This window comes from Oncorhynchus gorbuscha, linkage group LG01, assembly GCF_021184085.1.
Source record: "Oncorhynchus gorbuscha isolate QuinsamMale2020 ecotype Even-year linkage group LG01, OgorEven_v1.0, whole genome shotgun sequence".
In the NCBI taxonomy this organism is placed as follows: Eukaryota; Metazoa; Chordata; class Actinopteri; order Salmoniformes; family Salmonidae; genus Oncorhynchus; species Oncorhynchus gorbuscha.
In genome coordinates, this window is record NC_060173.1 from 29,921,790 (window position 1) to 29,948,345 (window position 26,556).

The following is a 26,556-nucleotide window of genomic DNA, read 5'->3' on the forward strand; positions in this document are numbered from 1 at the left end:
TACAGGCTGGAGATAAAATGTATGACAATGTAATGAGATGGACACTGTTTATACCATGCAGGTTTCTCCGATCAAATAACTTAACCTAAATGGCACCCAATCAAATAAAACGTTTGCTGTCATGTTGACAAACATATCCTAAAAACAGGACAGGTCAAAGTAAAATGGACAAGAAGGAATGGACAATCACAACTGTCCAGGAGTTTCACCCGGGTGTCATGATCAGTGGTTTTAAGTTTGTATCTGTCCATTTTTGACAAGCTGATCATAGCGAAAAAGAAAATACACTATATATATACAAAGGTATATGGACACGCCTTCAAATGAATGTATTCTGCTATCTCAGCCACACCCCTTGCTGACAGGTGTATAAAATTGTGCACACAGCAATGCAATCTCCATAGACAAACATTGGCAGTAGAATGGCCTTACTGAAGATCTCAGTGACTTTCAATGTGGCACCGTCATATGATGCCACCTTTCCAACAAGTCAGTTTGTCAAATTTCTGACCAGCTGCAAAGTGTTATGCCACACAAGCTCATAGAACGGGACAGCCGAGTGCTGAATTGCGTAGCGCGTAACAAATAGTCTGTCCTCGGTTGCAACACTCACTACCAAGTTCCAAACTGCCTCTGGAAGCAACTTCAGCACAAGAACTGTTCGTCGGGAGCATCATGAAATGGTTTTCCATGGCCGAGCAGCCGAACAAAAGCCTAAGATCACCATGCGCAATACCAAGTGTCGGCTGGAGTGGTGTAAAGCTTATAGCCATTGGACTCTGAAGCAGTGTAAACGCCTTCTCTGGAGTGATGGATCACGCTTCACCATCTAGCAGTCCAATGGACAAATCTGAGCTTGGCGGATGCCAGGAGAATGCTACCTGCCCGAATGCATAGTGGGTAGCTACTTTTGGGTAGCTGATATTCAGAGCTTAAATAACCAAGTTGATTAGTCACAGGAATCAGGACTACTAAAGCCAATGCAATGGCCTGTTTTACAAATGGTGGATCTACAACACGGATGAGCATTCATAATTCCGTTGCAGGCAGACATGGTAGGCTACACATCAGTAAGCACAAGCCAATGTCGTTTGGAAAGCTTTTTTTAGTCCTGTCTGGACCGGACACCTTCTTTGTTGTTGGTGTTTTACAAGCGGTAGGCTTACCACATAAATAGGCATCCATACAATTTAATTCCAGACAAAACTGTAGGCTGCTCAGTAAGCACGGGCTGACTCCGAAGCCTTTTGGATTTCTATTTTGGTGCAGTCTGGACCAGGCTTAAATTCCACATTCACCGACATTGGTTTTTGATCCGGTCTCGACCAAATCTGAACCAATCATATATGTCTATGTTTGGTTCATATTTGGTGCGATGCAGACTGGCTTTGATTTCAATTTCCACAGACATTGAAATCTTACCTAGGGCGGCAGAGTGGCAATAACTGGCCCTGACCCAAATATCACATGAATACACATTAGACATGGCAAAAAGTATAGAATTGCCAGAAAATTACTCTAAGGTATGCAATGACTTACATGACAAGAGGAATGTTATGCAGGTGAATGAGGACCCAAAAGCGACTTGGCGAAAACAGAGTCTTTATTCCAGTAAAGGAAATATGCAATACTCCTAGACAAATCGGAGCGGTAAACAAAGCATAAAAAACAATTCCACTCGTAATGACGAGGACAGACTGGAGACTTGACCATAAACTGTAGGTTGCCTCGGGAAGGCACTGACCGTAGCAGACTCAGACACCTGCTCACCACGCAGCATCTGAGGGAAACACGACACGACAGGGCGAGACAAAGACACAGCACGGTGAACAATATACAAGGATCCGACAGGACAGAAACGGAAAACAAGGGGAGAAATAGGGACTCTAATCAGGGGAAAAGATAGGGAACAGGTGTGGAAAGACTAAATGATTGATTAGGGGAATAGGAACAGCTGGGAGCAGGAACGGAACGATAGAGAGAAGAGAGAGAGGAAGGGAGAGAGAAAAAAGGGAACAAACCTAAAAAGACCAGCAGGGGGAAAACGAACAGAAGGGAAAGCAAAATGACAAGACAATATAAGACAAAACATGACAAGGAAAACTGATGATGCACTATCCAATTTCAAAATTACACCTTGTGCATTCTACTATTACAACTTCAAGAGTAAGTTCAAAGCCAGACTGCGTTCCTTTGAAATTGTGATAATTTGCTTCAGACAAGTGCATTTCCAGGCATAGAGCTGACATGGAAGTAAATAATATTGAAAGTATTTTGAAAATTCCCAAAACAAACCTTTTTCCTTATAAAATTCCCCTAGATGTACATTTTAAACTCAAAATAACTTTCCCTGACTTTTGGAGAATCCCATATGAACACGTGATAATGCTTGTGGGCTGTGGGGGTGTGCCACACCAGTGAATTATGCTGATAAGCCACTCTTTAATGGCCGCAGAATGAGGTGCTCCTGATTAGAATGGACCCCCTTTTACTGCGACACAATGTACTGTACAGGAAATTGTGTACGGTGCAAAGAAATGTAAACAAATAATAACAATTTGATGTTTTATTTCCACATACACAGGATAGGGTCAGACATATACTGTATATGTCCAATATGAAAAACCTACTGAACATCGTGCAATATGAATGGGCTAATAAAAAATTGGATTTAAAAGTGTTTTCTAAAGTTGATTATTATAATTATAATAAAAATGGTGTGATTAATATTGTTATTACTATTAATATTAATAGTAGCATTATAAATAATGTTTTGTTATTTGTATTACTGTTGTTACCATAATAACTATCTAGTAATCATTACTTTTAATGCTGCTAACAATCATGTCAATGCTATAATATTATTTGTGCTATAAAGGAGATGAAGTGTTTTCCTTTTTCCCTGTTGTTAAACAAAATGTCCGTATAGCTTATGGTTCGGCAGCCCCGGACCCCCATTGTAAAGGCTAGATGTCAAACAGGGGCAAAGACTCAGAATATGTAGTGGGGCACTTCGGACCTCCCCAGTGGCTGCACTACAGGTGTAGATGGGGGATATGCAGATTAGGAGACAGCAGCTGGCAAATAGTTATTGGGTCAACCTACAGGGACATGGGGTGTCTCATCCTGTGAAAGGGATTTGACAGGCATGCTGGGAACATGAGCAAAGACAAAACACAAGCTTTGGGTGGGTAATACCCAAGCGAATGAGATGGGACTGTATGGAAGGGAGTTTAGTCCAAAGGTAACTATTCCCACCTCCAGTACTTGATCTAGAAGTGTTGTAGAGACTACAGAAAGATAGGGAGAGTGTTGATCCATCTGATTTGTTTAAGATACGTCTGGATACTGTGTATCAGGAATTTGTGGCCATTTAATCAGATGATTCAAAAGATCCAAGGACAGGAAGTACTGGGTCTGCATTTGTAGTGCAGGAATGTGGGGTGGCAGTCAGGAAACGTATTACAGATCATATGGCTGTATATACAGGGGAGCTGATGGCCATACTGTTGGCCTTGCAGTGGGTGGAGGAAGTCTAGCCAGACAGAGCAGTTATTTGCTCTGATTCATGTGTAGTGTTGATGAGTCTCCAGTCCTTCAGGTCACGTAGCAGACAAGACCTGCTTTATGAGGTGCTACTAACCCATATCAGGATTAGACAGATGGGTATACAGATACGATTTACTTGGGGTCCCAGCCCATGTGGAGGCGGAGGGGAACGATGCAGTTGATGTACTGGCTAAACAAGAACTTAGTAGTGGGGATGTTAATGTTGTAGTTTCAATGAGCAAGGCAGAGGCCTGATATGGACAGTGATGGTGCAGAGATGGCAGGAGCAATGGAATAGAGATACTAAGGGCAGGCATTTATTTCAATTACAGAGGAAAGTCATGTCATGTTTGTCATTCATTGTCATGTCTTGTCCCTGTGCTCCCCATGCTATTCGTTTCCCTCTGCTGGTCTTGTTTGGTTCTATCCTTCTCTCTCCCCCTCCCTCTCTCACTCTCTCGCTCTCTCTTCTCTCTGTCGTTCCGTTCCTGCTCCCAGCTGTTCCTATTCCCCTAATCATCATTTAGTCTTTCCACACCTGTTCCCGATCCTTTCCCCTGATTAGACTCCCTATTTATTCCTTTGTGATCCGTTCCTGTTCCGTCGGTTCCTTGTTTTGTATTCCATGCTGTAATTGCGTTTCGCCCTGTCCTGTCGTGTTTTTTGCCGTGATTGTGTATCACCCTGTCCTGTCGTGTTTTGTGCCTTCTTCAGACGCTGCGTGTGAGCAGGTGTCTCAGTTGACTACGGCCTGCGCCTACCCGAAGCGACCTGCAGTCTGTGGCCGCTTCTCCAGTTGTTTTCCCCTCTACTATCTAGAGGATTTCAGTTATTCGGTTTTGAGCATTAATAAACTCTGTTTCTGTTAAGTCGCGTTTGGGTCCTCCTTCACCTGCATAACAGAAGGAACCGACCAAAGAATGGACCCAGCGACTTCAGACGCTCGTTACACTGCCGTCGAGATCCAAGGAGCCATGCTCGGCAGACACGAGCAGGAATTGTCTGCTGCTCGCCATGCCGTGGAGAACCTGGCCGCTCAGGTTTCCGACCTCTCTGGACAGTTCCAGAGTCTACGTCTCGTGCCACCTGTTACTCCCTGGCCTGCCGAGCCTCCTGAACCCAGGGTTAATAACCCACCTTGCTACTCCGGGCAGCCCACTGAGTGCCGCTCCTTTCTCACGCAGTGTGAGATTGTGTTCTCTCTCCAACCCCACACATACTCTAGAGAGAGAGCTCGGGTTGCTTTCGTCATTTCACTCCTTACTGGCCGGGCTCGAGAATGGGGCACAGCTATCTGGGAGGCAAGGGCTGATTGCTCTAACAGATTCCAGAACTTTAAAGAGGAGATGATTCGGGTTTTTGACCGTTCAGTTTTTGGTGAGGAGGCTTCTAGGGCCCTGGCTTCCTTATGCCAAGGTGAACGGTCCATAACGGATTATTCCATTGAGTTTCGCACTCTTGCTGCCTCTAGTGAGTGGAACGAGCCGGCGCTGCTCGCTCGTTTTCTGGAGGGACTCCACGCAGTGGTTAAGGATGAGATTCTCTCCCGGGAGGTTCCTTCAGATGTGGACTCCTTGATTGCTCTCGCCATCCGCATAGAACGACGGGTAGATCTTCGTCACCGGGCTCGTGGAAGAGAGCTCGCATCAACGGTGTTTCCCTGCTCCGCATCGCAACCATCTCCCTCTGGCTTTGAGACTGAGCCCATGCAGCTGGGAGGGATTCGCATCTCGAATAAGGAGAGGGAACAGAGGATCACCAACCGCCTGTGCCTCTATTGCGGAGTTGCTGGACATTTTGTTATTTCATGTCCAGTAAGAGGCCAGAGCCCATCAGTAAGCGGAGGGCTACTGGTGAGCGCTACTACTCAGGTCCCTTCATCTAGATCTTGTACTACTATGTCGGTCCATCTACGCTGGACCGGTTCGGGTGCTACATGCAGTGCTTTGATTGACTCTGGGGCTGAGGGTTGTTTCATGGACGAAGCATGGGCTCGGAAACATAACATTCCTTTCAGACCGTTAGACAGGCCTACGCCCATGTTTGCCTTAGATGGTAGTCATCTTCCCAGTATCAAATTTGAGACACTACCTTTAACTCTCACAGTATCTGGTAACCACAGTGAGACTATGTCTTTTTTGATTTTCCGTTTCACCGTTTACACCTGTTGTTTTGGGTCACCCCTGGCTTGTATGTCATAATCCTTCTATTAATTGGTCTAGTAATTCTATCCTATCCTGGAACGTTTCTTGTCATGTGAAGTGTTTAATGTCTGCCATCCCTCCCATTTCTTCTGTCCCTACTTCTCAGGAGGAACCTGGCGATTTGACAGGAGTGCCGGAGGAATATCATGATCTGCGCACGGTCTTCAGTCGGTCCCGAGCCAACTCCCTTCCTCCTCACCGGTCGTATGATTGTAGTATTGATCTCCTTCCGGGGACCACTCCTCCTCGAGGTAGACTATACTCTCTGTCGGCTCCCGAACGTAAGGCTCTCGAGGATTATTTGTCTGTGTCTCTTGACGCCGGTACCATAGTGCCTTCTTCCTCTCCGGCCGGGGCGGGGTTCTTTTTGTTAAGAAGAAGGACGGTACTCTGCGCCCCTGCGTGGATTATCGAGGGCTGAATGACATAACGGTTAAGAATCGTTATCCGCTTCCCCTTATGTCATCAGCCTTCGAGATTCTGCAGGGAGCCAGGTGCTTTACTAAGTTGGACCTTCGTAACGCTTACCATCTCGTGCGCATCAGAGAGGGGGACGAGTGGAAAACGGCGTTTAATACTCCGTTAGGGCATTTTGAGTACCGGGTTCTGCCGTTCGGTCTCGCCAATGCGCCAGCTGTTTTTCAGGCATTAGTTAATGATGTTCTGAGAGACATGCTGAACATTTTTGTTTTTGTCTATCTTGACGATATCCTGATTTTTTCTCCGTCACTCGAGATTCATGTTCAGCACGTTCGACGTGTTCTACAGCGCCTTTTAGAGAATTGTCTCTACGTAAAGGCTGAGAAGTGCTCTTTTCATGTCTCCTCCGTTACTTTTCTCGGTTCCGTTATTTCCGCTGAAGGCATTCAGATGGATTCCGCTAAGGTCCAAGCTGTCAGTGATTGGCCCGTTCCAAGGTCACGTGTCGAGTTGCAGCGCTTCTTAGGTTTCGCTAATTTCTATCGGCGTTTCATTCGTAATTTCGGTCAAGTTGCTGCCCCTCTCACAGCTCTTACTTCTGTCAAGACGTGTTTTAAGTGGTCCGGTTCCGCCCAGGGAGCTTTTGATCTTCTAAAAGAACGTTTTACGTCCGCTCCTATCCTCGTTACTCCTGACGTCACTAGACAATTCATTGTCGAGGTTGACGCTTCAGAGGTAGGCGTGGGAGCCATTCTATCCCAGCGCTCCCAGTCTGACGATAAGGTTCATCCTTGCGCTTATTTTTCTCATCGCCTGTCGCCATCTGAGCGCAACTATGATGTGGGTAACCGTGAACTGCTCGCCATCCGCTTAGCCCTAGGCGAATGGCGACAGTGGTTGGAGGGGGCGACCGTTCCTTTTGTCGTTTGGACAGACCATAAGAACCTTGAGTACATCCGTTCTGCCAAACGACTTAATGCCCGTCAAGCTCGTTGGGCGTTGTTTTTCGCTCGTTTCGAGTTTGTGATTTCTTACCGTCCGGGTAGCAAGAACACCAAGCCTGATGCCTTATCCCGTCTGTTTAGTTCTTCTGTGGCTTCTACTGATCCCGAGGGGATTCTTCCTTATGGGCGTGTTGTCGGGTTAACAGTCTGGGGAATTGAAAGACAGGTTAAGCAAGCACTCACGCACACTGCGTCGCCGCGCGCTTGTCCTAGTAACCTCCTTTTCGTCCCTGTTTCCACTCGTCTGGCTGTTCTTCAGTGGGCTCACTCTGCCAAGTTAGCGGGTCATCCCGGTGTTCGAGGCACTCTTGCGTCTATTCGCCAGCGCTTTTGGTGGCCGACTCAGGAGCGTGACACGCGCCGTTTCGTGGCTGCCTGTTCGGACTGCGCGCAGACTAAGTCGGGTAACTCTCCTCCTGCCGGTCGTCTCAGACCGCTCCCCATTCCTTCTCGACCATGGTCTCACATTGCCTTAGACTTCATTACCGGTCTGCCTTTGTCTGCGGGGAAGACTGTGATTCTGACGGTTGTCGATAGGTTCTCTAAGGCGGCACATTTCATTCCCCTCGCTAAACTTCCTTCCGCTAAGGAGACGGCACAAATCATTATTGAGAATGTATTCAGAATTCATGGCCTCCCGTTAGACGCCGTTTCAGACTGAGGTCTGCACTTTGCCGTTACAGGGCACAGACGGTGAGAGCCGCCAATAAACGCAGGATTAAGAGTCCAAGGTATTGTTGCGGCCAGAGAGTGTGGCTTTCCACTCGCAACCTTCCTCTTACGACAGCTTCTCGTAAGTTGACTCCGCGGTTCATTGGTCCGTTCCGTGTCTCCCAGGTCGTCAATCCTGTCGCTGTGCGACTGCTTCTTCCGCGACATCTTCGTCGCGTCCATCCTGTCTTCCATGTCTCCTGTGTTAAGCCCTTTCTTCGCACCCCGTTCGTCTTCCCTCCCCCTCCCGTCCTTGTCGAGAGCGCACCTATTTACAAGGTACATAAGATTATGGACATGCGTTCTCGGGGACGGGGTCACCAATACCTAGTGGATTGGGAGGGTTACGGTCCTGAGGAGAGGAGTTGGGTTCCGTCTCGGGACGTGCTGGACCGTTCGCTCATCGATGATTTCCTCCGTTGCCGCCAGGATTCCTCCTCGAGTGCGCCAGGAGGCGCTCGGTGAGTGGGGGGTACTGTCATGTTTGTCATTCATTGTCATGTCTTGTCCCTGTGCTCCCCATGCTATTCGTTTCCCTCTGCTGGTCTTGTTTGGTTCTATCCTTCTCTCTCCCCTCCCTCTCTCACTCTCTCGCTCTCTCTTCTCTCTGTCGTTCCGTTCCTGCTCCCAGCTGTTCCTATTCCCCTAATCATCATTTAGTCTTTCCACACCTGTTCCCGATCCTTTCCCCTGATTAGACTCCCTATTTATTCCTTTGTGATCCGTTCCTGTTCCGTCGGTTCCTTGTTTTGTATTCCATGCTGTAATTGCGTTTCGCCCTGTCCTGTCGTGTTTTTTGCCGTGATTGTGTATCACCCTGTCCTGTCGTGTTTTGTGCCTTCTTCAGACGCTGCGTGTGAGCAGGTGTCTCAGTTGACTACGGCCTGCGCCTACCCGAAGCGACCTGCAGTCTGTGGCCGCTTCTCCAGTTGTTTTCCCCTCTACTATCTAGAGGATTTCAGTTATTCGGTTTTGAGCATTAATAAACTCTGTTTCTGTTAAGTCGCGTTTGGGTCCTCCTTCACCTGCATAACAAGTCAGGGAGGGGAGGACAAGAGGAAGGGACAGAAAAGAGGAGGCTATTTTTACAAGATTAAGGGTGGGACACAGACGGTTGAATAAGACTTTAAATGTGATAGGAAAGCATCCAACAGGAAAGTGTGATTATTTGCAAGGAAACAGAGACAGTGGAGCATGTATTGCTACAGTGTGGGCAGTATCATCTGGAAAGTGAGAGGCTGAGGTCTAGTATGAGGGAGAAGGAGATACAGGAAATTAGTTTAAATAGTATATTGAGTAGAACGTCATTAGTTATAGTCTCAAATATTTTGTTATATTTTTTAAGAGCAACGAGGCTGGCAGGTAGGATTTAGTTTCTACCCGTCTCTGGCCCACACTCCAGTTCAGTAGGTGGTGGTAATGCACCATGACGTTGGATGCCAACTGCCGATAATCCCCACCAAAGAAGAAGAAGAAACAATTCGACAGGAAGTAGCTAGCTAAGCAGCTAGCATCCTCAAACACTTTGCTTAAAAAATGCCGGAGTTAGCGGTAGAAAATGTTGTTGTCCATCCACTTGTGTTGCTCAGCGTGGTGGATCATTTTAATAGGTATGTAATTAATAATATATATATGTTTGAAAATCACATCCATTCGCTACTTATGCTAGCTTGCCATTTTTGTACGAGATGATGATGTTGCAGCCAGGCATAGCTAACGTTAGCTGGCCAGCTAACCTGCTGAGTCAGAAACCCATTTGAAGCTGTGCATTTGTTAGCAATGACAGTTGTATATCTAGTTAGTTTATTTTGGCTGGTAAATTGTAATAACAGGCAAATAGTTAGCAACATTCACTAATTATGGAAGAATTTAGCCACCGCATCATTATGGATCAGAGTAGTTAGCTAGCTAACTTCGCTAGGGATAAAGTATTGTAGTTGGCTTATTCAGGTGTTTCCAAACCTTTTCACTCGGGCCTGTCTTCTTCCAGCATTGGAGAACATCCCGCGCCCCCCACGTCTATTTTATTGGTACAAGCACTATTTATGACAAACTGTTAACACCCATGTTGTTGTTGTTGTTGTTGTTGTTGTTGTTGTTGTTGTTGTTGTTGTTGTTGTTGTTGTTGTTGTTGTTGTTGTTGTTGAGGGGGGGGGGCATTTAGCAGATTTAAAGTTTATTTCCTGAAATTCTACAAATTTTGTCATGGGATGCAAAGAACATTTTGCGGTTTCATAACACATTTTCTTGCAATTCTATACATTTTGCCATGTCTAATGTGTATTCATGTGATAGTTGAGTGACTCAATCAATACAACAACATATATGGGCTAAAAAACTTTGCTAAAGAACGTTTGCTGACATGAGCTGATCTGGACATTTCTGACAAGTTATAAATACCTATCTGAGGTCTGCAATGACTTGCATGACAAGAGGAGAAACTGATGATGCACTACCCAATTTCGAAATTGTACCTTGGGCATTCTACTATTACAATTTTTATGAGTAAGTTGAAAGCCGTACTGTGTTCTCCCTGCCGTTTGGGAACCACTGAGCTAATTAACTAGTTATGTTAACTTTCTTAGAGATGCACTCTTAAACTTTTGTATAATTTCAGCCAGTAGTTTTTAAAGTGGTACTCATGAGCAAAAAGTGGTCCCAGTTTTTTGTGTACTATATATTACTATCATATTGTGTACTATGTCATCCATGTTACGTCCTGCTATATATATAATTTTTTTTTAAATGTGCAATTCATATATGTTACGAATCCAATTCGTACTATATGTTACAATGTTTTTGTGATTAAGCTCATGGAGCACGTCTTAAGTTTTTGTTTGATTTCCACTAAGACATCCTATGATATTGATTGTGTAAATGTTCTCTTTTGACAGAATAGGGAAAGTAGGCAACCAAAAGCGAGTAGTGGGTGTCCTCCTCGGCTCTTGGCATAAGAAAGTCCTTGATGTGTCCAACAGCTTTGCAGGTGAGTTATTCTCCTTCCGTGTACTAAAATAGCGTGTTTGTGACTAGTTTATAACATCTTTATCATATTTGTGAGAGAACTCAAATAATAATTATGATCACTAAACGTTTAGCTATATAGCTAAGCCTGTTGTTGGATCCAATATTGATTGTGTGTTTTTCGCCAGTGCCTTTTGATGAGGATGACAAGGATGATTCAGTGTGGTTCCTGGATCATGACTACTTGGAGAATATGTACAACATGTTCAAGAAAGTCAATGGTGAGACCACACACACACACACTATAGATTATTACATTTGGACTATATACATTCAGTCTCAACAACTTCTACATAGTGTGGCTATGAGATTCTTAAACCTTTTCCTTCTCTTCTCTCCAGCCAGAGAGAGGATAGTGGGCTGGTATCACACAGGTCCTAAACTACATAAGAATGATATTGCCATCAATGAACTCATCAAGCAATACTGCACCAATTCAGTAAGTGCTTTCCACCCCGTAAATATTCCACATTAATACCTAAATATTGGTAAGAAATATGTCTCATCTCCTGTTGAAAGGATTCAATTGTATTGATAATGTAGCAGATAATTAAGTGAACATTGACTGTGTTTGTATGACACTTTCCCCCTCAGGTATTAGTGATCATTGATGTAAAGCCTAAGGACCTGGGCCTGCCTACAGAAGCCTACTTCTCGGTGGAGGAAATACATGACGTAAGTGGAGCATAGACTTGTTTGAGACTAAATGACAAAATAAGTCAAACCCTGGACTAGCCAACCATAGGGGCTGTGGGCAGATTTTGGACTGGGCATACAATTGATCATTGTGAAAGGAAGGAAGGCTTTTACTCTAAAGGGGTTCTTGTCTCTTCACTCTTCCAGGACGGCACCCCGACCTCCAAAACATTTGAACATGTGACCAGTGAGATTGGAGCCGAGGAGGCAGAAGAGGTGGGTGTGGAGCACCTTCTCAGGTACACATCATTTTTTAACTGGACTACGCAGACACCAAACATTTCTACAGTTTCATGCTTAACACCACATCGAACAGACTTGCACTAATGTCGACTAAACTTGATATATTCTACCCTATTTTCTTCCGTCTACAGAGACATCAAGGACACAACAGTTGGTACTCTGTCACAGCGTATCACTAACCAGGTACATGGCCTAAAGGGGCTAAACTCCAAGCTGCTGGACATCAGGTCTTACCTGGAGAGAGTGGCTGCAGGCAAGTTGCCCATCAACCACCAAATCATCTACCACCTACAGGACATCTTCAACCTGCTTCCTGATGTCAACCTTCTGGTAAGCTGGGGTGTAGGTTTAGGATGGGGATGGTGTGGGGATGGGGTAATATGTGTGAGTAGGCTGGGTTCTGTGGGAGAAAGGGGGCAGGGGGTGGCTGGCATGTTAATCAATATTAGCTTTTTTATTTTGAAGGAGTACACAGATTCATTTTCATTCTCAAATCAAATAAATTCACATGGTATGATCTGCTACTTCATTACAATGAACAGATAGTCTGGCTTTTTCCACCAGATTTTCACTGTTTAGTTAATCATTATGCACAATGTCCTAATCCTGCCACTTCTCCCTGCAGGAGTTCACAAAGGCCTTCTACCTGAAGACCAATGACCAGATGCTAGTGGTCTACCTGGCATCCCTCATCCGCTCAGTGGTGGCTCTCCACAACCTCATCAACAACAAGATCTCCAACCGTGACGCTGAGAGGAAGGAGGGACAGGAGAAGGAAGAGGGCAAGAAGGAGAAGAAGGAAGACAAGGAGAAGAAGGAAGACAAGGAGAAGAAGGAAGACAAGGAGAAGAAGGAAGACAAGGAGAAGAAGGAAGAGAAGGAGAAAGGCGACACCTCGTCTAGGAAAGATGAGAAAAAGAAGAAATGAGTGTGCACTATTGGTGTTCGTCTTTGTCATACCCTATTCCCCTGGATAGTGCACTACTTTTGGCCTGAGCCACAGTCGTCTGTATATGGGTCTAGCTAAAAGTAGTGCTCTATTTGGGGGTGTGGTGTCATTTGAGACTTGCCCTTTGTCATAACTGGCACTGAATAACTATAGTGCTGAGGGTGACTGGATGGTTATGTGTGTTGGATGTTCTCTACAATGAGAACATGTTGGTTCTGCACCATCTGGGCTGCGTTTAGTAGGGCACAACGTTACAGAACCTCAGATAGAAATCCATATTGTAGAACAGACATGCCTTTTTGACATGTGAAGAGTCGGGTCAGCTCTATTCTGGTATTTCTATCTACAACTTTCAGTAAATTGCCCCCTCCTGAATGTGACCCTGGTGTTGTGTGTGTGTAGTGTGTGTGTGTGAGTGTAGTGAAAGAAACCTTCAGTTTCTGTATCACTTCATTAAAGTAGGGTCATATTAAATCATTTTTGTTAAGTTTCTAAGTTGCAAATATTTTCTTTTGTCCCTTGCCTTTCTTTGGGTGTATTTTGTTGTACTGTATGATATTTCATGTCATAGAAACACAGGGGGGAGAATTGTGAGGTTAGGAAGCCTCGCCTGACATTTGTGGGGAAGATATAATGGACTGCATATTATGAATCTCTCTCACAACACAGGCGATACCAAGTGAAGAGTGGTTTGAAGTTGATTTTTTCACTTGGATTAACTGTAGACAAAGATTATTGATAAAGGATCTATACTGGGTTACTTGATGACACAACCTTTACAGCCAAGGAACTAATAGTTCCTGAAGTGCCTTCAGAAAGTATTCATACCCCTTGACTTATTCCACATTTTGTGTTAGTCTGAATTCAAAATATATATTTTTCCCCCTCACCCATCTACACACAATACCCAATTTTTTAAATGTATATTTTACCCTTATTTTACCAAGTAAGTTGACTGAGAACACATTCTCATTTACAGCAATGGCCTAGGGAATAGTTACAGGGGAGAGGTGGGGGGATGAATGAGCCAATTGTAAACTGGGGATGATTAGGTGACCATGATGGTATGAGGGCCAGATTTTCAATTTTGCCCATAATGACATACAAAAAAAGAATAATAATAAAATACAGAAGTATCACACCTGAGTCAATACACTTTTTAGAATCACCTTTGGCAGCGATTACAGCTGTGAGTCTTTCTGGGTAAGTCTAAGAGCTTTTCACACCAGGATTGTACAATATTTGCACATTATTCTTTTAAATATTCTTCAAGCTCTGTCAAATGAGTTGTTGATCTTTGCTAGACAGCAATTTTCAAGTCTTGCCATAGTTTTTCAAGTCGATTTATGTCACTGTAACTAGGTCACTCAGGAACATTCAATGTCGTCTTGGTAAGCAACTCCAATGTAGATTTGGCCTTGTGTTTTAAGTTATTGTCCTGCTGAAATGTGAATTTGTCTCCCAGTGTCTGTTGGAAAGCAGACGGAACCAGGTTTTTCTGTATGGTTTTTCCTGTGCTTAGCTCTATTCTGTTTATTTTCATCCTAAAAAAACTCCTTGCCAATGACAAGCATACCCATATCGTGATGCAGCTTGAAAAAATGAAGTGGTAATTTGTTTGATTTGCCCCAAATATAACGCTTTGTATTCAGGACAAAAAAAGTTCATTTCTTTGCCACATTTTTTGTAGTTTTACTTTAGTTCCTTATTGCAAACAGGATGCATATTTCTGTACAAGCTTCATTTTTCACTGTTATTTAGGTTAGTATTGTGGAGTAACTACAATGTGGTTGACGCCTCTGCGTTTATTACTATCATCCTTGTCATGACGCAGCACTAGGTTAGTATGGCGAAGATGCGTTTCTGTTCGATTTGGATGTGTAGATTTATATTCTAACATACAGTAAAATAACGTTAGGTATGTTTTTTTGTACGACAAACTGCTAATAGGCTTAGATTATTTTCACACTAACGTCAGTATCTAATTCGAAAATTGTACCATGCGATCTATGGTATGCAACAAGGAATACAGCCGTAGGATTTTATAAAATGTTCAAGTCAGATAAATCAGATTTTGGTCGGTAAAATGGATTGTGACGTCAGGGTTTAAAACCCCCAGGGGAGGGAGAGCAAGGTTGGAGTGTCGTATGTAAGCTATTCGCCCACGGTAAAGTAGGCAGTAGGCGAGGAAGAGCGAGCACGAGAGACGCACCACCCACCAAGCTAAATAACATTCTTATTCCCTATTGATCAGGGCATGACTCAAATATCACCATAGTGAGGTGTGAACAGCAAGAGCGGTGATATGGCCTATATCCAGGTAAGGTGTACGCTGTCCCTATGTTATATTTGTAATGACAGTCAGACCACTCGTCTTGCTCTGGGGTGAATGGTAATCTGCAGAATGGACGTTTCTGAGTTGTGTCGGAGTGTGGTTTCATAATGACATCAGGGTTTCGGGACGTGATTAATCACTGGGTTTTTACTCCGTTGTCAGATGACATAATTTCAGAGTTCACGCAGCTAGTCAGACCAAGTAGGTTATAGAGTCTTAAAAGCGGATCTGCACCCTATCTCTGTCTCACCCACAAACAGGTGGTTTAAAGCAATCTTAAACGTTGCCAGGGCTCCTGGCTCGTGTGTGTGTGTGTGTGTGTGTGTGTGTGTGTGTGTGTGTGTGTGTGTGTGTGTGTGTGTGTGTGTGTGTGTGTGTGTGTGTGTGTGTGTGTGTGTGTGTGTGTGTGTGTGTGTGTGTGTGTGTGTGTGTGTGTGTGTGTGTGTGTGTGTGTGTGTGTGTGTGTGTGTGTGTGAAGCTTCAGTTTGCTAAGACTTTTGGTCACCTCAATTGCACATTTATGTGCCATTTCCTAAATGTGTTATCTCTTTGCTCATCCAGATACCTGATGATGAGAAGGGGTATAAATTGGACCTCTTCTGTGTCCCCAAACACTATGAGGAGGATTTAGACCAGGTTATCATCCCCCATGGACTGATCATGGACAGGTAAGTCAAACATTACATTTAAGTCATTTAGCAGACGCTCTTATCCAGAGCGACTTACAAATTGGTGCATTCACCTTATGACATCCAGTGGAACAACCACTTTACAATAGTGCATCTAAATATTTTAAGGGGGGGAGGGGGGGTGGGAAGGATTACTTTATCCTATCCTAGGTATTCCTTAAAGAGGTGGGGTTTCAGGTGTCTCCGGAAGGTGGTGATTGACTCCGCTGTCCTGGCGTCGTGAGGGAGTTTGTTCCACCATTGGGGAGCCAGAGCAGCGAACAGTTTTGACTGAGCTGAGCGGGAACTGTACTTCCTCAGTGGTAGGGAGGCGAGCAGGCCAGAGGTGGATGAACGCAGTGCCCTTATTTGGGTGTAGGGCCTGATCAGAGCCTGGAGGTACTGAGGTGCCGTTCCCCTCACAGCTCCGTAGGCAAGCACCATGGTCTTGTAGCGGATGCGAGCTTCAACTGGAAGCCAGTGGAGAGAGCGGAGGAGCGGGGTGACGTGAGAGAACTTGGGAAGGTTGAACACTAGACGGGCTGCGGCGTTCTGGATGAGTTGTAGGGGTTTAATGGCACAGGCAGGGAGCCCAGCCAACAGCGAGTTGCAGTAATCCAGACGGGAGATGACAAGTGCCTGGATTAGGACCTGCGCCGCTTCCTGTGTGAGGCAGGGTCGTACTCTGCGGATGTTGTAGAGCATGAACCTACAGGAACGGGCCACCGCCTTGATGTTAGTTGAGAACGACAGTTTGTTGTCCAGGATCACGCCAAGGTTCTTAGCGCTCTGGGAGGAGGACACAATGGAGTTGTCAACCGTGATGGCGAGATCATGAGATGGAAACATCACCACTGGACTGGCACTCTTGGGGACTGGGTAGGCTACTGTACTATAACATAATTCCACATTTTCCTATTCCCTTGTGGAGTAAATCAGAACTCTAATTGTGTACAAATTCCTCTATGCCTCCATTGTTTCCTTAATTTACACCGTGGTTGCTAAGGTATTTTGTCGGATAGAGCTCACTGACATATTTGTTAGACAAATCAGTGTTAGCCGTCTAAACCAGCAGTGATTTTTGTTTTGTTGTAATGGTGTATAGCCATCATCAATTTGCATTGCAGACAGGGAGAAGGCAAGCAGCAGCCTTATGAATGAAACACACTGTTCGTCAGATACCCTGTTGTAGAATGCCATGTTAAACCCTGTTATGAATAGTAGGACTCCAGACAGATCATTTGATTTGACCCAGTCAGCAACTTTTCAGCCAGTTTTCCACACATTGCCAATACTAGCCTTAAACCATGATGTTCTGACTGACCAGATCACAAACCATCTGAAGATTGATTGATTGATGGGCCTGCCCAGAAATGTCAGGTCCCATGCCATTGTATCGCCCTTTCTCCCCCTCTTTTTTTTCTCCCTCTCTCTATTCCTTCTGTCTCTCTAGGACTGAGCGCCTGGCTCGTGATATAGTCCGGGACATGGGGGGACACCATATAGTAGCACTGTGTGTTCTCAAAGGAGGTTATACATTCTTTGCCGACCTGCTGGACTACATCAAGGCCCTAAATCAGAACAGCGATAAGTCTGTCCCGTTGACTGTGGATTTCATTAGGCTAAAGAGCTATTGCGTGAGTGAACCACTCCACGTTTCTCTCACTCTCATTCAATAGCCTCCAATTGTGTAAGAAAGATGGCAATCTTTATATGTAAGCAATGCAGCTGTTGCTTATTCTGTCTCACGCTGTGTGTGTTTAGCCTGGTCTCAGATCAGTTTGTTAGCCCACCCCTCTTATCTGTTGTCTGTCATGACAACAAACATGACACAAGGGTTGGCTAAATCACAATGTGATCTGCTACTACTCTCATCTGATGCATGAACAGATAACACTTCCATTGGCCAACACGGTTATGTCTTTTAATGTATTTCTAGATTACCTTATGATTATTTAGAGTAGACCATCACCCTCTTCCTGGGTGAGATGTGTAGTTTTACTGATATGTGTATTGTCCCCAGAATGACCAGTCTACAAACATTGTCAAAGTTATCGGAGGGGACAAGCTCTCAACTCTAACCGGAAAGGTGAGATTTGATTGCTTGACATAACCACAGATACAATACAAATATTTTAGGAGTGAAGTTGTAATCCTTTAACCAATGAGGTGCTGTATTTTTGTTTAATATATATATACAGTGCCTTGCGAAAGTATTCGGCCCCCTTGAACTTTGCGACGTTTTGCCACATTTCAGGCATCAAACGTAAAGATATAAAATTGTATTTTTTTGTGAAGAATCAACAACAAGTGGGACACAATCATGAAGTGGAACGACATTTATTGGATATTTCAAACTTTTTAACAAATCAAAAACTGAAAAATTGGGCGTGCAAAATTATTCAGCCCCTTTACTTTCAGTGCAGCAAACTCTCTCCAGAAGTTCAGTGAGGATCTCTGAATGATCCAATGTTGACCTAAATGACAAATGATGATAAATACAATCCACCTGTGTGTAATCAAGTCTCCGTATAAATGCACCTGCACTGTGATAGTCTCAGAGGTCCGTTAAAAGCGCAGAGAGCATCATGAAGAACAAGGAACACACCAGGCAGGTCCGAGAAACTGTTGTGAAGAAGTTTAAAGCCGGATTTGGATAAAAAAAATATTTCCCAAGCTTTAAACATCCCAAGGAGCACTGTGCAAGCGATCATATTGAAATGGAAGGAGTATCACACCACTGCAAATCTACCAAGACCTGGCCGTCCCTCTAAACTTTCAGCTCATACAAGGAGAAGACTGATCAGAGATGCAGCCAAGAGGCCCATGATCACTCTGGATGAACTGCAGAGATCTACAGCTGAGGTGGGAGACTCTGTCCATAGGACAACAATCAATCGTATATTGCACAAATCTGGCCTTTATGGAAGAGTGGCAAGAAGAAAGCCATTTCTTAAAGATATCCATAAAAAGTGTTGTTTAAAGTTTGCCACAAGCCACCTGGGAGACACACCAAACATGTGGAAGAAGGTGCTCTGGTCAGATGAAACCAAAATTGAACTTTTTGGCAACAATGCAAAACGTTATGTTTGGTGTAAAAGCAACACAGCTCATCACCCTGAACACACCATCCCCACTGTCAAACATGGTGGGGGCAGCATCATGGTTTGGGCCTGCTTTTCTTCAGCAGGGACAGGGAAGATGGTTAAAATTGATGGGAAGATGGATGGAGCCAAATACAGGACCATTCTGGAAGAAAACCTGATTGAGTCTGCAAAAGACCTGAGACTGGGACGGATATTTGTCTTCCAACAAGACAATAATCCAAAACATAAAGCAAAATCTACAATGGAATGGTTCAAAAATAAACAGATCCAGGTGTTAGAATGGCCAAGTCAAAGTCCAGACCTGAATCCAATCGAGAATCTGTGGAAAGAACTGAAAACTGCTGTTCACAAATGCTCTCCATCCAACTCACTGAGCTCGAGCTGTTTTGCAAGGAGGAATGAGAGAAAATGTCAGTCTCTCGATGTGCAAAACTGATTGAGACATACCCCAAGCGACTTACAGCTGTAATCTCAGCAAAAGGTGGTGCTACAAAGTAAGGGGGCTGAATAATTTTGCACGCCCAATTTTTCAGTTTTTGATATGTTAAAGTTTGAAATATCCAATAAATGTCTTTCCACTTCATGATTGTGTCCCACTTGTTGTTGATTCTTGACGGGGAAAAAAATACAGTTTTATGTCTTTATGTTTGAAGCCTGAAATGTGGGAAAAGGTCGCAAAGTTCAAGGGGGCCGAATAATTTCACAATGCACTGTATATACATACATACATGCATACACACACACACAGTGGGGCAAAAAAGTATTTCGTCAGCCACCAATTGTGCAAGTTCTCCCACTTAAAAAGATGAGGCCTGTAATTTTCATCATAGGTACGCTTCAACTATGACAGACAAAATGAGGAAAAAAAATCCAGAAAATCACATTGTAGGATTTTTAATGAATTTATTTGCAAATTATGGTCGAAACTAAGTATTTGGTCAATAACAAAAGTTTCTCAATACTTTGTTATATACCCTTTGTTGGCAATGAGAGGTCAAATGTTTTCTGTAAGTCTTCACAAGGTTTTCACACACTGTTGCTGGTATTTTGGCCCATTCCTCCATGCAGATCTCCTCTAGAGCAGTGATGTTTTGGGGCTGTTGCTGAGCAACATGGACTTTCAACTCCAATAATTTTCTATGGGATTGAGATCTGGAGACTGGCTAGGCCACTCCAGGACCTTGAAATGCTTCTTACGAAGCCACTCCTTCATTACCCGGTCGGTGTGTTTGGGATCATTGTCATGCTGAAAGACCCAGCCATGTTTCATCTTCAATGCCCTTGCTGATGGAAGGAGGTTTTCACTCAAAATCTCACGATACATGGCCCCATTCATTCTTTCCTTTACACGGATCAATCGTCCTGGTCCCTTTGTAGAAAAACAGCCCCAAAGCATGATGTTTCCACCTCCATGCTTCACAGTAGGTATGGTGTTCTTTGGATGCAACTCAGCATTCTTTGTCCTCCAAACACGACGAGTTGAGTTTTTACCAAAAAGTTATATTTTGGTTTCATCTGACCATATGACATTCTCCCAATCTTCTTCTGGATCATCCAAATGCTCTCTAGCGAACTTTAGACGGGCCTGGACATGTACTGGCTTAAGCAGGGGGACACGTCTGGCACTGCAGGATTTGAATGCCTGGCGGCGCAGTGTGTTACTGATGGTAGGCTTTGTTACTTTGGTCCCAGCTCTCTGCAGGTCATTAACTAGGTCCCCCCCGTGTGGTTCTGTGATTTTTACTCACCGTTCTTGTGATCATTTTGACCCCACGGGGTGAGATCTTGCGTGGAGCCCCAGATCGAGGGAGATTATCAGTGGTCTTGTATCTTCCATTTCCTAATAATTGCTCCCACAGTTGATTTCTTTAAACCAAGCTGCTTACCTATTGCAGATTCAGTCTTCCCAGCCTGGTGCAGGTCTACAATTTGGTTTCTGGTGTCCTTTGGTCTTGGCCATAGTGGAGTTTGGAGTGTGACTGTTTGAGGTTGTGGACTGTTTGAGGTTGTGTCTTTCATGGGGCGGCAGTGTAGCCTAGTGGTTAGAGCGTTGGACTAGTAACCGGAAGGTTGCGAGTTCAAACCCCCGAGCTGACAAGGTACAAATCTGTCGTTCTGCCCCTGAACAGGCAGTCAACACACTGATCCCAGGCCGTCATTGAAAATAAGAATGTGTTCTTAACTGACCTGCCTGGTTAAATAAAGGCAAAATTAAATTGAAAAAATAACAAGTTCAAACAGGTGCCATTAATACAGGTAACGTGTAAACAAGTTGTTACAGGTCTGTGAGAGCCAGAAATCTTACTTGTTTGTAGGTGACCAAATACTTAGTTTCCACCATAATTTTCTAATAAATTCATAAATAATCCTAAAATGTGATTTTCTGGAATTTTTTTTCTCATTTTGTCTGTCATAGTTGAAGTGTACCTATGATCAATTACAGGCCTCTCCCATCTTTTTAAGTGGGATAACTTGCACAATTGGTGGCTGACTAAATACTTTTTTGCCCCACTGTATATGTGATCAATTGTCTTCTAATTTCCTTTGCAGAATGTTTTGATAGTTGAGGTAAGACCAATTTCCCTGTCTTTTTAGCACATAATCTGAAAATTCAGTCTCTGTAAATGTTAAAACTGCTGTACATAAATGTGGGGCGCACACTAGCTCTCTCATGAACTATAGCTGTATGACCAGGGTGCAAATCACATTCACTAATGGGTGTACCCTAAAAGAAGTGGGCTGTACCATCGCTATAGTTGTCCACATTAATATTGAATTGCTTCCCTTGAATTGTTGTTGGACTTCCTTGCACTCCTTAAATTGAAGCCCCTTATGCACCGGCATCTGTCCTGCTGACGTGTTTAGGACATTGTGGAGACGGGGAGGACTATGGAGACACTGCTGTCACTGCTGAGTGAATGCAATCCAAAGATGGTCAAAGTCGTCAGGTGAGAACCAATGTATTAAAGCACACAGTACTTTATTTTCTCCCATATTGTGCTTACTGAACAGTCCCTATAAGTGCTGTGTAGCCCTGATTTAGACAGAGAAGTGGTTCAGCTCAGAATGTCACTCATTGACTGCATTTACACCGGGGTCCAAATTCTGATCTTTTTTTCACTAATTGGTCTTTTGACCAATTGGATCAGCTATAAAAAAAGATCTAATGTGACTGTCTGATGTGATTGGTCAGTAGACCAATATTAATATTAATGACCGCACTCTCTATCTATTGTAATGTGCACTCTCCCCTTTAAGCACTGATTTAGAGATGTTATGTGCCTGGATCAGATTAAGAGTTAATCTATGTACCATACTGTTAATTGAACTGTGGAGGGATGGGATATCCCTCTGCTATGGAAGGGACTATTTGACGTTAGTTTAGGTTGTAGACGGCTGTGTTGAGTGCATTATAGCTATGCTATGTTATTGAACAATGCAAGGCCATTGAGTGGATTATATTGTTTGCTGTGTCATTGAGATTGTTGAAGACCATGTCATTGAGAACAATGCATGCCATTAAGAGCATGGTTTGCATAGAGATCCTATTCAGTTCTGTGCTTGTATGCATTGTCATTTCAGCCTTCTAGTCAAGAGAACACCAAGGAGCTCAGGATACAGACCAGACTGTGAGTTCTTCCGTGTTTTGTGTGTGTCGTGCATGCCTTCCCACTGTTGATACACTGCTGTACTAGAAAGAGTCTTTGGCAGGATGACCATGTATAATAGTTATATTTTTTTGCATGGAATTAATATGCATATCTAACGATCAACTTTGAATGTGTAGGTCAACATGGTACTCTGGTACTAGTATTCTACACACACATGGTTAGTGATGTATGTCATTCCTTTAAGTCAGAGTTGGATAAGCTTTATAAGATGGTTTGGCAAGGACAGCTGTTTACCTTTGACCTGCTCTGTGACCCTTGAAGCTAAAGGGTCAACCCCAGTCAGACAACAGGAGTCAACTAGCTAACCTCCAGAGATGGAAAAGAGAAACATACTTGATATCTGTGTTAATGTTATGAAATGCTAATGCAAAACTCATCCCAAAAGATATTTTGATACTGCTAACTTAATACTACACAGCAAGATGTCTAACTTACATGTAGCTTAGTATTGTATTGTGCAGTAAATGATGTTCGTCTCTGTATTTGGTCAGACATCGGGTTTGAGGTGCCAGATTCGTTTCTGGTGGGATATGCCCTGGACTACAATGAGTACTTCAGAGATCTCAGTGTAAGTTCACTGCATTGGAGATGATCCTGATATTCAGTTATATTTTCTATGTGAGATTCAGCATGTCAAAACCTAGTGAAAGATGTACACTGAGTGTACACTGAGTGTACAAAACATTAGGAACACCTTCCTAATATTGAGTTGGACTCCCTTTTTCCATCAGAACAGCCTCAATTCGTCGGGGCATCGACTCTACAAGGTTTCGAAAGCATTCCACAGGGATGCTGACTCGTGTTGACTCCAATGCTTCCCACAGTTGTCAAGTTGGCTGGATGTCCTTTGGGTGGGGGACCATTCTTGATACACACAGGAAACTGTTGAGTGTGAAAAAACCATCAGCATTGCAGTTCTTGACAAACTCAAACTGGTGCACCTGACACCTACTTTTGTCTTGCCCATTCACCCTCTGAATGGCACATACACAATCCATGTCTCAAGGCTTGAAAATCCTTCTTTACCCTGCCTTGTCCCCTTCACCTACACTGAGTCGAAGGAGAACAAGTGACATCAATAAGGGATGGTTGCTTTCACCTGGTCAGTCTGACATGGAAAGAACACTTGTTCCTAATGTTTTGTACACTCAATGTATGTATGAGGGGTCAGTTTAATCAAGTCTGCTGTTGGTGTATTCTTTTTACACTTTACCATGTGTTTTTGCTCTGTGCAGCACATCTGTATACTGAACGAGAACGCAAAGGAGAAGTACAAAGTGTGAGCTGAGGCGATAGACAGATGGATGACGAGGGACTAGGACCACTGTGATCCTGAGCTTTTTAGGGTTCTGAACCTTATTTATCTGTGTATGAAACCTATTGTGAATTCAGTTTGCAAGATACTATTTGAGAACAAAAATGTATTGAATTCATATTTTTGTTCCCCTAGAAGCAATGGGACGAGTTATGGTTTTAAGTAGAGGATTGGTGTAAAGATGGTTATGGGAGTACATTTTTATTTATTTAGATTTGTTATTCTATATTATATTGGGGCCTTGGATTCCTCTCATCTGATTTATGTTAGTAAGGATGGATTTTGTTATGTTGCTTAATATAATCCACAGGATCTCAGGCGACTGTACATATCCACAGTAAAATCTATGTGAGTCAAGTCATGTACTGCATTGTACAAACCAATGATGCTGTTTAGCTCATATGCCAAGCCCATGCAAAGAACAGCCTGGAATGTAATGGAACAATTTTGTTTAATAATGGCAATGTTTTCATTCACCAAGGACATTAACAATCCTATTGACAGCAATATTCAAATCTTAAATTTGTGTGTTGGAGAGCGATGCCTTCCATGGATTGACTTTAAAGAAAAGAGAGATCCGCACACTACTCTTGTTTTTTTATTGAAGCATTTAAGGCCAAGAGGCTGACATACAGTTGAAGTCGGAAGTTTACATACACTTATGTTGGAGTCATGAAAACATGTTTTTCAAGATCATGAGGAAGGAAAATGATGTGGATATATTGAATCAACATCTCAAGACATCAGTCAGGAAGTTAAAGCTTGGTTGCAAATGGGTCTTTCAAATGGACTATGACCCCAAGCATACTTCCAAAATTCTAGCAAAATAGCTTAAGGACAATAAAGTCAATTTATTGGAGTGGCCATCACAAAGCCCTGACCTCAATCCCATAGAGCATTTGTTGGCAGAAAAGAAAAAGTGTGTGCGAGCAAGGAGGCCTACAAACCTGACTCAGTTACATCAGCTCTGTTAGGAGGAATGGGACAAAATTCACCCAAAGTATTGTGGGAAGCTTGTGGAAGGCTACCCAAAACATGTGACCCAAGTTAAACCATTTAAAGGCAATGCTACCAAATACTAATTGAGTGTATGTAAACTTCTGACCCACTGGGAATGTGATGAAAGAAATAAAAGCTTAAATAAATCATTCTCTCTACTATTATTCTGGCATTTCACATCCTTAAAATAAAGTGGTGATCCTAACTGACCTAAGACATGGAAGTTTTACTATAATTAAATGTCAGTAATTGTGAAAAACTGAGTTTAATTGTATTTGGCTAAGGTGTATGTAAACTTCTGACTTCAACTGTACATAGTTGTGGGAAGTAGGGGTGCTGAGTGTTTAATAGATATTAAGATAAACATTTTTCACAAAAGTTGTGGGGCTTTACTAGTATTAGCGGACCGATTTATAGATTTCTGTAACATAGGCAAAAACATTGAGACAAAGTGGTTTGTGATGATATGGCTCACAGTTGGTAGAGCGTGATTCCCACCGGGGACCAGCATGAAAATGTATGCACTCACTATTGTAAACTGCTCTACTAAAATGTAAAAGGAATTAAGACTATTTCAGTTCACATTTATAAATAAGTTGCATTTGCAAAGTATTTCAAGAAACTGGAAAACATATCAAGCAAGTATTTTTATATTCGGTCCCAAGTATTATCAGATTAACTGTTTTGTACAGAACTACATTGGCTTGTGAAAGTATTCACCCCCCTGGCATTTTACTTATTTTGTTGCCTTACAATGGGGTGTTTGTATCATGATTTACACAACATGCCTAACACTTTGGCGATGCAAAATATTTATTGTGAAACAAACAAGACAAAAAAACAGAACTTGAGCGCATAACTATTCACCCCCCCAAAGTCAATACTTTGTAGAACCACCTTTTGCAGCAATTACAGCTGCAAATCTCTTGGAATATGTCTCTATAAGCTTGGCACATCTGGCCACTGGGGATTTTTGCCCATTCTTCAAGGTAAAACTGCTCCAGCTCCTTCAAGTGGGATAGGTTCTGCTGGTGTACAACAGCCTTTATGTCATACCACAGATTCTCAATTGGATTGTCTGGGCTTTGACTAGGCCATTCCAAGACATCTAATGTTTTCCCTTAAACCACTCAAGTGTTACTTTAGCTGTATGCTTAGGGTCATTGTCCTGCTTGAAGGTGAACCTTCGTCCCAGTCTCAAGTCTCTGGCAGACAAACAGGTTTCCCTTAAGAATTTCCCTGTATTTAGCACCATCCATCGTTACTCCAATTCTGACCAGTTTCCCAGTCCCTGCCGATGAAAAACATCCCCACAGCACGATGCTTCCACCAGCATACTTCACTGTGGCGATGATATTCTCGGGGTGATGAGGTGTTGGGTTTGCGCCAGACAGAGTTTTCCTTGATGGCCAAAAAGCTAAATTTTAGTCTCATCTGACCAGAGTACCTTCTTCCATATGTTTGAGGGGTCTCCCACATGCATTTTGGCAAACACCAAATGTGTTTGCATATTTTTCCTTTAAGCAATGGCTTTTTTCTGGCCACTCCCATGAAGTGGGAAGGCAGGTAGCCTAGTGGTTAGGTCATTGGAACAGTAACAAAAAGGTTGCAAGATCGAATCCCTGAACTAACAAGGTAAAAATCTGTCGTTCTGCCCTTGA

At 43.4% G+C, this 26,556-nt stretch overlaps 2 protein-coding genes across 3 annotated transcripts; both read left to right on the forward strand.

Annotated features, from left to right (window-relative positions):
- The first annotated feature begins 9,358 nt into the window (after positions 1 to 9,358).
- On the forward strand, positions 9,359 to 13,292 carry LOC124004302 (26S proteasome non-ATPase regulatory subunit 7-like). The gene is made up of 8 exons (XM_046313152.1): positions 9,359 to 9,498; positions 10,783 to 10,874; positions 11,041 to 11,133; positions 11,254 to 11,351; positions 11,507 to 11,587; positions 11,756 to 11,847; positions 11,983 to 12,181; positions 12,477 to 13,292. Exons 1-8 carry the CDS (start codon positions 9,425 to 9,427, stop codon positions 12,777 to 12,779), a joined length of 1,032 nt encoding a protein of 343 aa, XP_046169108.1. The 5' UTR covers positions 9,359 to 9,424; the 3' UTR covers positions 12,780 to 13,292.
- Positions 13,293 to 14,929: 1,637 nt separating this feature from the next.
- LOC124004375 (hypoxanthine-guanine phosphoribosyltransferase-like) lies at positions 14,930 to 24,644 on the forward strand. Of its 2 annotated transcripts, XM_046313243.1 has the most exons (9): positions 14,930 to 15,120; positions 15,697 to 15,803; positions 17,257 to 17,440; positions 17,827 to 17,892; positions 21,461 to 21,478; positions 21,776 to 21,858; positions 22,493 to 22,539; positions 23,073 to 23,149; positions 23,817 to 24,644. In XM_046313243.1, exons 1-9 carry the CDS (start codon positions 15,106 to 15,108, stop codon positions 23,862 to 23,864), a joined length of 645 nt encoding a protein of 214 aa, XP_046169199.1. In that variant the 5' UTR covers positions 14,930 to 15,105; the 3' UTR covers positions 23,865 to 24,644. The 2 variants fall into 2 exon arrangements, with proteins under 2 accessions (XP_046169199.1, XP_046169209.1); XM_046313253.1 differs by lacking the exon at positions 21,461 to 21,478.
- The last annotated feature ends 1,912 nt before the right edge of the window (positions 24,645 to 26,556 follow it).